Here is a 12,936-nt window from a genome sequence, read left to right as displayed (position 1 = left end):
CCTACTTTACAATCCAGAGGAGCAAATATGTGTCGTTACATCAATGTAAGAGTTTGGTCTGATGCTGACTGGATCTGCAAACAAAGTTTTACTGTTGATGGCATAAAGAAAACCTCAGTTTCCAGTGTGTGCTACAATCTACACAACAGTGAGTTAATCAGTGCAAACTTTGGAGTTGCTAGATTTTTTTTTAACACACCATTCTCAAAAAGCACTGATGACCCATAGCATGCCTGCATGCAGAACATTTTATCACAGTATTTATAAGAAAATTATGTGTTTGTCTGAATACGCTGACAGTGTAGGATATCTAAAAAGGAAAGGCAATTGATGCAGTTTATTGTCCCTTCACAAACATCTGTGTGCCTAACTGCTGTCATCTTTGATCAACCACAAAGTCAATTAATCACAATTTCTCATGATGGAAGAGAATGATTATACAACTACAGCATCTGGGGAACGCTTGCTTTGGTCCCTGTTAAAATTCTGTCCAAGGTCAGAAGTATTTTACTACAGCAATGACAACTCGTTTGTTTCAAAGAGAAATTTCAACATATTCTTTACGCAAAATAGAAAAATAGAATAGAAAAAATACTGATTTTTAAAGCATGATTTATAAAATTATATTTGATCCATTGAATGTCATAAAGCTAATTGCTGCATGTAGTGAAGGGTATGTGATCATCTGGGACTTGGACATGTCTCAGTGTCTGTGACGACCTCCAGACACAGATTGCATTTCTGAATTACAAAGGGGAGTCAGGTGGTCTATCTGCTGAGATGCTCCAACAAATGTCTCACTGTGAATCAACAGAGGGACAAAAGCAGAAGTTCTGCTCCACTGCTTTATGTCTGAAGAACAGGGATTACTTTGTTGACCTCAGTGAGAGGCAACATATTTGCTCGGTCAGTGACTGGAACAAATGGATTGGTAGGAAAGTTTAAGGTGTCACAAAATGATGGCAAAACTGACAAGTTAGTAATGATACTACAGGAAAGGTTAGTTTTATTTGAAAATTAGCCACTAAAAGGGGGTTGTCCCACATTATCTGAATAGTCCGCAAGACTGACCTTTTTGAACACTTTGATCTCTTTTACTCTAGGTGAACGGACGTGACTTCTCCAAGGCTGAACATGAAGACGCTGTGGTGGAGGCCATCAGGCGAGATCCCATTGTTGTGCAGGTTCTTCGGCGAACCCCTGCCAGAGCCACGAATGCTGTTGTGCATAACCCCAGCAGCTCACCACATGATGTATGTGTGGCTGATGTTTGCACACAAACAGACATCACCTTTGAACATATCATGGCATTGGCCAAGCTTCGGCCCACTACACCACCAGTCCCAGATATCTGTCCATTCCTGCTCTCTGACAGGTGAGGTCAAGCACTTAACTGCATGATTGCTGGTAGGTTTTAGCATTAGACCTGTTTAATAAGAGGTAGCTGAGTTTATTTCATGCAATGAGATATCACAGATACATCATCAGTAAATTTTGTGAATCAGTGTTGGAAAATCTTTTTTTCGTATGACAAATTCATCTGAAGCATCTCCAACATGGCACTGCTGTTCTCTTTCACTTAATAAGAGCTTTTAAGCATATGTACTAGTGTACAAACCCAAAGTAAAGCTGAGATATTGGGATACTATGCACAGCCAAACTGGCATGCTATAATTGGTTCTGTGTGCTACATCCACTTTTTTCTATATGGACTTTTCCTGGGTGAATAACAACTAATGATGGAATGACACCATCCTGATACCCCATCCATTCTGTGTATATATTTACAAGGGTTGCTGGACAACAAATTAAATGAGTTAGTCTTATAAAACAAATAGTTGCTCATAATATATGTGCAAATCTGTGAGATGTATAATAGGTGTAAGTAAGAATTTATCAAAAATGGCACATGATGATTCCATTGAGGAAAAACAAAAACACCTAAATATAAGGGATAAGCAGTGCATATATTTACCTTCGCTGCTTTTTGCTTCGTAGCTGTCATTCCATCCACACCATGGAGCACGAGTTTTATGAATGCCCAGAGTATCTGTCCAACACACCAGCAGATGTGGAGAGGACAGAAGAATATGAGTATGAGGTACAGTTTTAGTATAAGTATGTTACATTTTTTATCATGTTGATCCATTTATTTAGGCTTGCATGAAAACCACAAGAAAATGAGTGTTATTAGAACTAGTTGTCCAATTCTGACTATATCACAACAGTCTCTTGGGGTGTGTTGCTTTGTATTTTAGAAGTACAACTATTACTGCCATGTTCTTTCAGCAGGGATTCCAGCATGTAGAGTAAAACCCTTACAGATAGTTCAGAAAGAAGAAGTGGTATCTCTTGTCTGATCAACTAAAGATGACAATTTACTGCATTATTTGTTTAACTTCACTGGCTAGAAAAAAATGCATCTACATTCTGCACTCTTGCACTGTTGTGGCAGATGCTTTTGAGGCCCTAAAAGATGACATTGATGGGTAATATTTGCTACTTTTAGTGATCCTCGCTGGTTTAATAAGCACTTCCTGGTTCAGTGAACTGCATTGTGGGTCATTAGGCTCTCTGCTGCCAGCTGTGTCCTTCTTCCTCACAGCATTGTCTTTATAAGTGCATCCTGTGTGAATTGGAAGCAGGGTGGTGGAAGGCTTGTCTGTGTTAATAACAGTTCTATCAGAACGGTGTCCGCTGTATAACATTCACATACTTTACCCCCACCTGACATATACACACACCAAAGCGGCTGCCCTCACTTTTCCGTGTTCATCCGTGTGTATCTAACTGAAACAGGAATACTTTTCCTCTTGGATGAAATGGAACAGGTTATTCCCAGGAACAATACTTCGGACTGATAGGTTTACTTTCATATTAAACTGATTACCCACACAAGTACACCGATCATAATACTCCTGCAACTTCCACTATCTACCACACTATAATACTGGCAGGCATCAGAAGAGATCAGGTTGCTACTTCTACATAAACTATGGATACTTTAACTGAGAATAAATAATGGCTTTCCATTCATAACTCCTACCAGAGTTTAAATTGTGGATTTAAAAAAAAAAGGTTGAGGAATGGCTTCAATTGCATTTGGATATTTATATCTTCCCCTGGACAAAGTAAGGCTTAATAATACTTTGTTAATGACAACCAGGTCAAATGGTGTGCCAGTTATGTTTTAATTATTTGGTTAATGGTTTGTTAACCAGTGCTATACTTCAAATTCTAGATTCATTCAGTTTGTAGTAGTCATCAAACAAAAAGAAATATTGGCACACAAACTCACCTTTAAGAACAGAACAAGTTGTCAAATCTGGAGGCAGTTAGCAAATATTTGCAGTTTTATTCAACCAAAACTCTGTAACCATGTATCTCGTCAGCTGCATATTGCAGCTTGTATAAACATAGCATATATTTCTGAGGACCTACACAAACAATGCTTTAAAAATACATTTACAAAAGGCAGCCATGGTAAAGACACATAACATAATTGAAAGAAAAGAAATTCACAGGCTAATTGTTAGCTGAATATTAAGGCTAGCAGTAGTTAGTCATGCTAGCTGCAGCTGAAAATTAGAACAAAAAAGCTCATTTTTACCATCCTAAACAGTCTTATAAATGTATTGCCGTTTGAACAAAGAATGTATTGCAAAAATTTGATTAATTACAAATGTACAATATACCTATTTTTAACTGCTTAAATAGTGTAGAATTTGAGCTAGTTAAGAAGCCAAAAATTAGCATCTTTCTGTTGCAATTTTATCTGGATTTTCCAAGCAGAGAAACTCTGAGCACTGCCAGTTGCAAATAATGGAAAAAGAAATAATAGAAAACAAAAAAAAATCTATATTCTTTTGAGATTAGTCAAAAATAAATAATAATATATATATATAAAAAAACACTCTTCTAAATGTCAACTGAGCAGCTGTTCAGAATTTATATTGTGATGGTGGACTGGATTAGGCAGAGAATTTATTAACAATCCACCTGTGTGTTCACAGTGTGCACTGCTGTATGTGTGCAGTGGGATAATTACATTTGCCCAAAAGATTTATTGGTCGTATTAGCTCATAATTCATATATTTTGACAGTAAACAAAGAGCTAGTAGTGAGGAAACAAGATCCGAGCTGCAGTTGGAGACACTGTTTCATGAAATCTGTTTCTATTTCTGTCACCGCGATACTGGTAAGGAAACAAATACACAAAAAAGAAGGAAAACGAAGAAGTAAAACAAGATTAAAAAGAACTAAAGCATTTTTTTCATGAATCAACAAGAAGCCTGACATTACCTGAATGATTATGTTTTAAAGACAGCGCAGCTATGTGCTTAAGGGAAGTCATTGTCTGTAATGAGGTAACAATGAGCCACTGAACATTACACTTGGCAGTAATTACTTCTGAATGAAACATGGAAGTGATTGTTAAATGCATGCCAGTCTGTAATGTTTTACCAGATGTTTAACGTGCCTCTAAAAGACAGAATGCCACTTACTGTCGGTACGACTTTAGGTCGCCTGCACACATTTACATTGTAAGCAAGATGAAATCCATTTTAAGTCACTACCATGCCATGCGTTCTACAACACTCCATGGATATTATGATCCAATCATCACTAATCAAGCCTCAAATGCCAGGAATTTACTTAAAACCTGGCAAAACACCTGATGTGCGCTGACATGATGCTATGTAATATCAATTAACATGGCTGCTATTTCACAGTCAGCGGTTTTACAGATCAACCAGCGTATTAAACTGGTGAGAAGTGTGGGAAGTAAAGTGCAGTACATGGTGTTAGTTTCATAAACTCCTTTCACAGCAAGCCTTTGAAGGTCAGGGCTGTTTGCACAGGGGGGTTAAATGCCACAAAAATTAATTTCTTCCCCTTTCAGTCTCTGCCATCATGGTTTCCCAAGACAGAATAACAAGGGCCTGAGGTTTAATTCTTGCCCCACCCCCCCACATGTCCCTTTTTACCCCGTGGCCAATCGACACCACTTCTTCATATCACTGCACGGGTGAAATGAATTTGGCAGTGTGAGGTTAATAAAGATTACCACTGAAGTTATCTTTATGCGATTACCTTTATACACAGCAGAGATCAAAAGGAACCAGTTGTCAGAAGGACTAAATTAAGAGAAATTTCCATTAGGTGGGGATCATAAACATTAAAGGCCTGTCTCTGCATGGTGGGTACAGTATGATATTTGCAGGTTTTCATTTAATTAACGCACATTTATTTTTCATATCATATTTTAATTTATAAATTGTAATTAGATTGACAAGCATTAAAGCTTTTGGGAAAAGTGAAATTTAGTCCCTTTCTTTGTTTTATTCTCTTTTAATCAGTCAAATGCTAATTAAAAGGTCGTTCGATTCCTAATGTCAGTCTCTAAAATGGGATCTACCTACTTCATTTTGGTTCTCACATTAAGTTAATAAATTAAAAAAAATATTTAAAACAAATCTGAAAATAGGTGGTCTCCTTTGTACCATTGCACTATTTATTTCTTTTGAACTTTTTTTTAACCTTTATTTTACAAGGTAAAATAATTGAAAACTATAATTTTCTTAGACAGACATGACCTGTACAGCCGGCAGTATCTCAAATTGGACAGCTGACACCCCAACATTCACCTCCATGGCTTCTTTATGGCTTTATTTTCTCTAACATTGCAATGGATAATGGTTTGAAATGATGCTGGATATGAGGACATAAGGTCTTTTGTTTGACTGGAGCAGTGCTGTGAAGAAAGTTTTGGTTTTATGACAAAAAGGTGACACTGTTTGGCTACAATGATCAGTAGGAGTATAACAGAATCAGAGTGAGCTTTAAATCTTAGAGCAGTAAGAGTGATCAGAAAATGTAAATTCTGTAACTCTATGTCCAGTATCAACCTTTTATTAAAATGAAATCCAGTGCATGGATTTATTTTTGCTTTCTTTGTCTTATGTGCAACAGGAAGTGGAGCTGCATCGGCAAAACTCCCAGGAAAAGCTTGGCCTAACACTGTGCTACCGGACTGATGATGAGGAGGACACTGGCATCTATGTCAGCCAGGTGCAGAGAAACTACTGTTTAGCCATGCAATTTACGGTTTGGATGTGTACATAATTGCTACAGTCCCCTGAGTAGCTCTTAAAAGCTTTTTAAAATGCTCAACAGGAAGATCTTTTCATGAAGGTCCCATTATGGCCATTTTTGGGAAAGAAAATAATTTTTGGAAATTAATTACCATGCATCCTCGTTGTGAGACAAAGAAGAGCAAAAGTCAACCTGAATTAAGAAGGAAGGAGAGAAAAATGTTTTCCAGTCAAATATCAACACAAAACGAGACACGCATGACCAAAGGGGAAGTCAAGTCTGAAATATGATTCCCTTCCTGCCTTTACGTTCCTCCTCCCTTTTTAATTGAAAAGTTTTAATTAGCTCTAACTATTTTTCGCTCCTAAACAATAAGATAAATGGCACATTCTTCTATTTAGTGGAATCCATTTGAACAAAAAGCGATAAGAGAACCTATTTTTGTGATTTTCTTCTTTTTTTTTTCCAATTGTAATCATTGCTGACTCATAAAGAAAACTTCCTCTTGCAAAACTGAAGATAAGGTAGAATGAAAACAAATTACTTAGCTCCAAGCCAAACTTAAATGAATGAAGCAATTCCAAGGAATTTAAGTAGTGCAAGCTAAATTAGAAAAAATCCTTCTGACTGCAGGTGCAGTTTCAATCCCATTATAAACACACTGGCAAAGATGTGAAAAAACAAGAGGATTGTTTAACCAACAATTGGACAAGAGAAGCAGAATTACAGACATATTTGTAAATTAATCTGTGAACTGTTTCAGAATGCCAGCTATTCCTCTGGTTTATACCTGCTCCTCTTGCTCTGTGAAAACGATCTCCCACCGACAAAACACATCTATTTTAGTGTTTGATAAAAGCATGAAATGCTAATCTTTCCTCATTAAAATGCATGTATGGGTAGTATTAATGCAACTTAATGGAAAACTCTGGATTGTTTTTTCTTTTTTTGTAGTCTCATATCTACACCATTCTCCTTTTTCTGCTTGTCACAATATCTCTTGATCTTCAATGCCAAAAATGTAAGTGTTGAATGTTGGATTTGCATGTGTAGCATGCATATCCACTGGGATCCCATCTAAAAAGTAGGTTTTGATTCATTCTGCTAAAATAGAACTGCATCCATGTTCCAAACACTTTTATGTTTTAGTTGCACCCCCCCCCCCCCCCCCCTCCCCTCGTACCTCCAACTTCCTGCTCCACCACACACAGACTTCACTCACATACACTATTGTATGTAAAGACTCAAGTCACATCAGTGTCTTTCACCAGCTACTATAACCAGGAAGACCGTGACTCCAACTGCTTCCGAGGAGGAAGAAAGAAAAAAACCTTTTCCATATTAAAAAGGGGAGAATGTGACACATCCCTGATGTTTTTTGGAGAATACAGAAATGCACAATGGCTTGATGTCAGGTATGATTTGTGTTCTTTCATACAGGTGGAGCCGAACAGCATAGCAGCAAGAGACGGGCGCATCAAGGAAGGCGATCGGATTCTTCAGGTGAATATTTTCCTCTCTCTAACCAAAGTGAAATAACACCAGCTGTAAAAAGAAAATAAAAAAAAATCATGTCTGACTTTTGTTTTTCTTCTCTTTGTTTAACTCTATACTCTTCAAAATACTGTGAAAACTGAAGAAAAAGGAAAAGGCTTTATATTCCTTTGGTAGAAAAGCCATGGCATTATATCCTCCAAGCTGCCTGTAAGACAGCCTTGGATGAGAGTACTCAAGCTGCTGTTGTCTCCAGTCTGGACAGGGATATGTATATTTAATCACCTCGTTTTACCAGGGAAAATTAAAGTCCGTAACTGCAGTTGTACCAAGCACTACATCATCTCTAGGACCACTCTCTTTGTTACAGCCCTCCTTTGTCTCTCATTTTGCAGAAAACCTCCTGTGGGGTTAGAGATTGTGAATAGCTTTCTTTTTAACTCAGGTCTCTCTTTCTAACTGGAGCAAGAACTTTGTGCGTTAAAAGCAAATTATAGAGAATTTAAGAGTAAAACTAAATTCCAGTGGGTTTTTTTTTTTTTTTTTTTTTAGCAAACTGTGATGATTGTGTGTAAAGACAAGCAGTAATGATGGCTTCAATGATTTACAGTAGTTTTATGAAATAATTTCATTGGCCCTTGTTCTCACCAAAAAAAACAAAGGGTGGCCTCTTTGTTTTTCAATAAGTGACGCCAGGTGTGTGCTACTGAGGCAAGGACCCCTCCACTGAGCCTTAACAAGAGGCTGCAAAATGTGTTTCTTTTAATCATATGTATATGTATTTATAAACATGTTGACATTTGAGTTCACATGTATCTCATGGGTCAAACCTCTTGCAGCTTTTTGACAAGTTTACAAAGGACACTTTGTGCTTCTTAGAGGCTTCTTCCTGTTTTTTAATGTTTCTACCTTAAAAGTATTTGTTTGTTCTATACCTTGTTTATTAATTATATATTCTTGTATTAATTTTTTTGTCTTTTTTTTTTTTTTTTTTTTCGTTTTACACCGATGTTTGCATAGTAGCTGAGTGGGGCACCCGCAATTTAATTGTATATGACCCTATGTATACACACTGAAAACCGCTTTCAAAGTATATGCTTTGTTGTCTGACACTAGACTATCAAAAAAGACAAACAAAACAGATAACTGGGTCTTGTCTATCTTTGCAGTCATTTTATGTGATATTGCCACTAATTTAAATAAAGTTACATTAAAGATCTGGGCAGCAGCAGATCATACATCAACCATAGCTCTACTTCACTGCAAATGCTCTATTAAGTGCCTCCATTCTCTGAATATAGTGTTTGTTTCCTAGTTCTTTGAATGATTATGGGGGAGTAAGGCCTGCTGTACTTCTGGCCCTATTATCTTCGTCTGACAGCCCCATTAGTCTAGTGGAGGAAAAGATGAACGCCACCTGTCAAAGAAGAGTTAATTGTATGTCTGGATGGTGTGGTGCACGCAGACTCTCACAACTGATGCCGTTTGACGAGTGATTCTGCAGCCTGTCCATTGCCTCTCAGAAATGAACAAAGGCGGGTAGTAGGGACGGCTTGTGGAGAGTCAACAAACCTGCAAGAGGAAAATTCCGGATGCAACTTATGTTGCATTGCTTATTGGGATCAACAAGCTTTTTCACAGACTTTATTGTGCATCTGGATTTAAAGCAATTTGTTCCATCATTCATTCATTTTACAACCATCTTTATTTGTCTCTAATGCAGATAAATGGCTGTGAAGTGCAAGACAGAGAGAAAGCTGTTGCCTTGTTGTCAAGTGAAGAAGCGAGGAGCATCATACTACTGGTGACTAGACCAGAAATTCAGGTAAAAACATACACACACACCTATACACTGCCTTCCTGCTTTGCCTTAACTATATCTGTCATGTCAAATAGACAGAACACCATTTTTTCCTTGTTGCTGTCCATTCGGTCAGATTGTTTACAGCTCTTACACATTTACACACATCCTACACATACAAAGAAAACCAAAAGAGACTTGTTGCTGACACGATCTTGTGATTTCAGCTGGAGGAAGATCCTGGATGGCTGGATGATGAGCATCAAGAGCTGGTTGAGGAGCTGAAGATGGAAATCCTGGAGGAGAGGAGGAAGAACAGGGAGAACAGCTTTGACAGGGGAGATGAGGTGAGGGTGGAAACTAAGTGAAACAAAGTGAAAGTAAGTGAACTAAGTGAAAACAAAAGTTGAAAAAAAAAACAGGGGAAAGTTGGCAATGGGGAAAATGGTGAGAATGCTGTATTTAATGGATGTAGCGCTGAGCAATTTTTTAATTAGACCAAGACATTACATCAAATTAAGCAAAGTAAGGAGATTTTTTAGATTAATTTGTTCTTTCTCAACTATCTGCAAAAAACTCTCAAAAATAATATACATCTTAAAAATGTGGCGATTTCATGCAGTTATGTTTTTTTCCTTTTGTAGAGACAACCTTGATGCACAGAGGCATTTGACAGTTTTAGTTGAACCATTAAAACTTATGCAAAGAAACAGTGAACTTAGTGGTTTGATTCCCTGTATCAGCCCCTCCACAAAGTAAATGTCAGAAACTTTCAGCCTCCTTCACTGATTAAAGACAATCGAGCCTCCTTGATTTAATCGGTTTCAGCAGAATGAACAAATCATATCTTTTTCTAAGACCTTGAAATGATTTGGGTTTAGAAAAGTGGTCCAATGGCAGAAGTCAGAACAAATAACCAAGCAGTAATCCTCAGATGGGGCTGCACGGTGGCATAGTGGTTAGCACAGTGGCCACACAGCAAGAAGGTCGCTGGTCGCAGGGGCGAGGCTTGGACAGTGACCTTTTTGTGTGGAGTTTGCATGTTCTCCCTGTGTATGCGTGGGTTATCTCCCGCTGTCCAAAGTACTCTAAATTGCCCATAGGAGTGAGTGTGAGTGGTTGTTTGTCTCTGTGTGGCCCTGCCATGGACTGGTAAGTCCATCTACCAACTGGGAGACTGGTGTACCCCACCTTTCACCCAAAGACAGCAAGGATAGGCTCCAGCTTCCCTGCGACTCCTCATCGGACTAAGCGGTTAGAATAATGAATGAATAATCATCAGATGGGCTTTTTGTCTCTGCAGCTTTTTCGGCATGAGGAGGTTGGGGTTGCTCATTTCACATTTTGATTTCATCAAATCCTTCAACATTTCCCTTATCCATAAAAGTAGCCCTATATTTCTCATAACACCTTGAAAGAAAATGGTTTATAATATCTGATCTGACTGCAGCACATGGCATAGTATCTAAATCATGTGGAGCAGTTTTATTCCTAATATCTTTTTCCCCTCATATACCAGCATCAAGCTGAAGAGGAGAATACAACAGACACAGCCACTTGTTCCTCCAACAATCAAGACAGTGGGTTTGGGCGTAGTACAGACAGTCCGGAGCACCAGCCCCTGCTAACTAGACTTCACCGCAGAAGTCCTGCCCGCTGCCTGAGAGATCGATGGCGGTCAGAGCATTTACAAACGAGGCGAGGGGTTGTCGCACCACAAGAAACCCAGGGCCTTCGAACGCTGCCCATGGGGCAAGATCATGAAGGGGTGGTGAGTATTCGCAATGGAGGTGGGATCCTTGGTTTAGAGAATCGCTTCCAGCAACTCCTCGAGCTCAAGTGTCAAATTCGCAATGGAGGAGAGTGTGGAGTGTACTCCATTCGACACAGCATAGAGTGTAGTCTGACTGAGCAAGGTGGAGGGGATGGAGAAGAGGAAGATGATGCAGGAGGAGGAGGGGTGGAGCAGGAGTTGAGGATGCTAAACGAGGAGCTGCGTAGCATTGAGTTAGAATGCCAGAGTATAATGCAAGCACATCAGCTACGCCAGTCCCACCAGCTAGAGCGGTCACAGCCCCCACCCTGCTCCCCTGGAAGGAGCCCCAAAGATGGACACAAACAACAAAGCAGGCTGGCAGACATTCATGAACACCCGGAGAGGTCAGACACTGAAAAGACCCGGGAAAAGGACAGCTCCAGTGCCTACAACACAGCAGAGAGTGCTCGGTCAACACCTCTAGATATGGAGAGATCTCCTGACCACTCTCTGCAGAGACATGTCAGCATCATCAACGAGAAAAACCTCAGACTGGCCTCTTCCACACCTTCCAGTCCAATCCCTATTCCCAAACCTGGAGGTACAGCTCGACGGTGCAGACCGGCAGATCCAGGTCCACTTATCTCGAGCAGCCCAGACCAGAGCAATCCTTCCCGATCTGAGTCAGACCCAGCTCTGCCAGCAGACGATGAAAGGTGTGAGAAGAAGAGGAGGACCAGAGATTCGAAGAGAGGGCTTCCCTATGGTTCTCCCTTTCAGACAGCCACCTATCATGGCCATGGAGGATCCAAACAACTTCAGGTATATCTCATCAAAAAGAGAAAATGTTGTATCTGATACTGATGTTAGTGTGAGTATGGCAACAGTGACCAAAAATGTGTTTTTTATTGCAGAGCTACATGCAGCTGCTACAACAGCACTCCTCCCTGGAGTATTCTCAAAGCCAGCTGAGTCTCCTCAGTGTATGTCGAGATCCTCTGCATCGTAACGGACGGTCTGGAGAACCCCGTCTGGAATGGAAGGTCAAAGTTCGTGCCGACGGGACACGGTACGTTGCACGAAGGCCTGCTCGTGATCGTATACTGAGGGAGCGGGCACTGAGGATCAGAGAAGAGAGGAGTGGTGGTATGACGACAGACGACGATGCTATTAGTGAGATGAAGATGGGCCGCTACTGGAGCAAGGAAGAGAGGAAGCAGCACTTGGCACGAGCCAGAGAGCAAAGGAAGAGGAGGGAGTTCATGCAGAAGAGCCGCCTCGAATGCCTAAAGGAGGGAACAACAAGTGGAGCGGAGGGCAGGAAAGAGATCAATATCTTAGAGCTCAGTCACAAAAAGATGATGAAAAAACGGAACAAAAAAATTTTCGATAATTGGATGACCATCCAAGAACTGATGAGCCATGGGGCAAGAGTCCCAGAGGGCTCCAAAGTACATAATGCCTTCCTTTCTGTCACCACAGTTTAATGGATGCATTTAAATAACGCCTATTTATAACTGAACTCTTTTCTATCAGGTGGTCTACATATGTGGGTCCACCATTTGGTTTCAAAGCTGCAGTTTAAGAAATAAAATTCAAATTGTCAATGGTGATGACTTTTGTAGCATTCGCGATGCAACTTCGTACCTACAGTTTAAGAATGTTCAATTATCGGCATCAAACCTGAGCCATCAAAACTGCGATATTAACTTTTTTACTCTGGCTGTTTTGGTATTGAACTGGGAACTAGTAGCATGTTGGTTCAAAGATGATTCATGAAGAACATAGA

The 12,936-nt window shown here is 39.7% G+C and overlaps 1 protein-coding gene across 1 annotated transcript in view; it reads left to right on the top strand.

Annotated features, from left to right (window-relative positions):
- pdzrn4 (PDZ domain containing ring finger 4) overlaps positions 1-12,634 on the top strand; it is a gene marked incomplete at both ends in the record, with an annotated part of 28,073 nt that extends 15,439 nt beyond the window's left edge. Inside the window, 8 exons of the mRNA XM_079262910.1 lie at positions 1,104-1,375; positions 1,999-2,101; positions 5,974-6,072; positions 7,537-7,599; positions 9,314-9,415; positions 9,619-9,738; positions 10,911-11,969; positions 12,062-12,634. Coding sequence (XP_079119036.1) covers positions 1,104-1,375; positions 1,999-2,101; positions 5,974-6,072; positions 7,537-7,599; positions 9,314-9,415; positions 9,619-9,738; positions 10,911-11,969; positions 12,062-12,634 — 2,391 coding nt within the window. The remainder of the gene's footprint in view (positions 1-1,103; positions 1,376-1,998; positions 2,102-5,973; positions 6,073-7,536; positions 7,600-9,313; positions 9,416-9,618; positions 9,739-10,910; positions 11,970-12,061) is intronic.
- Positions 12,635-12,936: the final 302 nt, after the last annotated feature.

The sequence above is a fragment of the Telmatherina bonti genome (genome assembly GCF_933228915.1).
Source record: "Telmatherina bonti genome assembly, chromosome: 23".
NCBI lineage: Eukaryota > Metazoa > Chordata > Actinopteri > Atheriniformes > Telmatherinidae > Telmatherina > Telmatherina bonti.
This window is presented reverse-complemented; position numbering and strand designations above follow the sequence as displayed.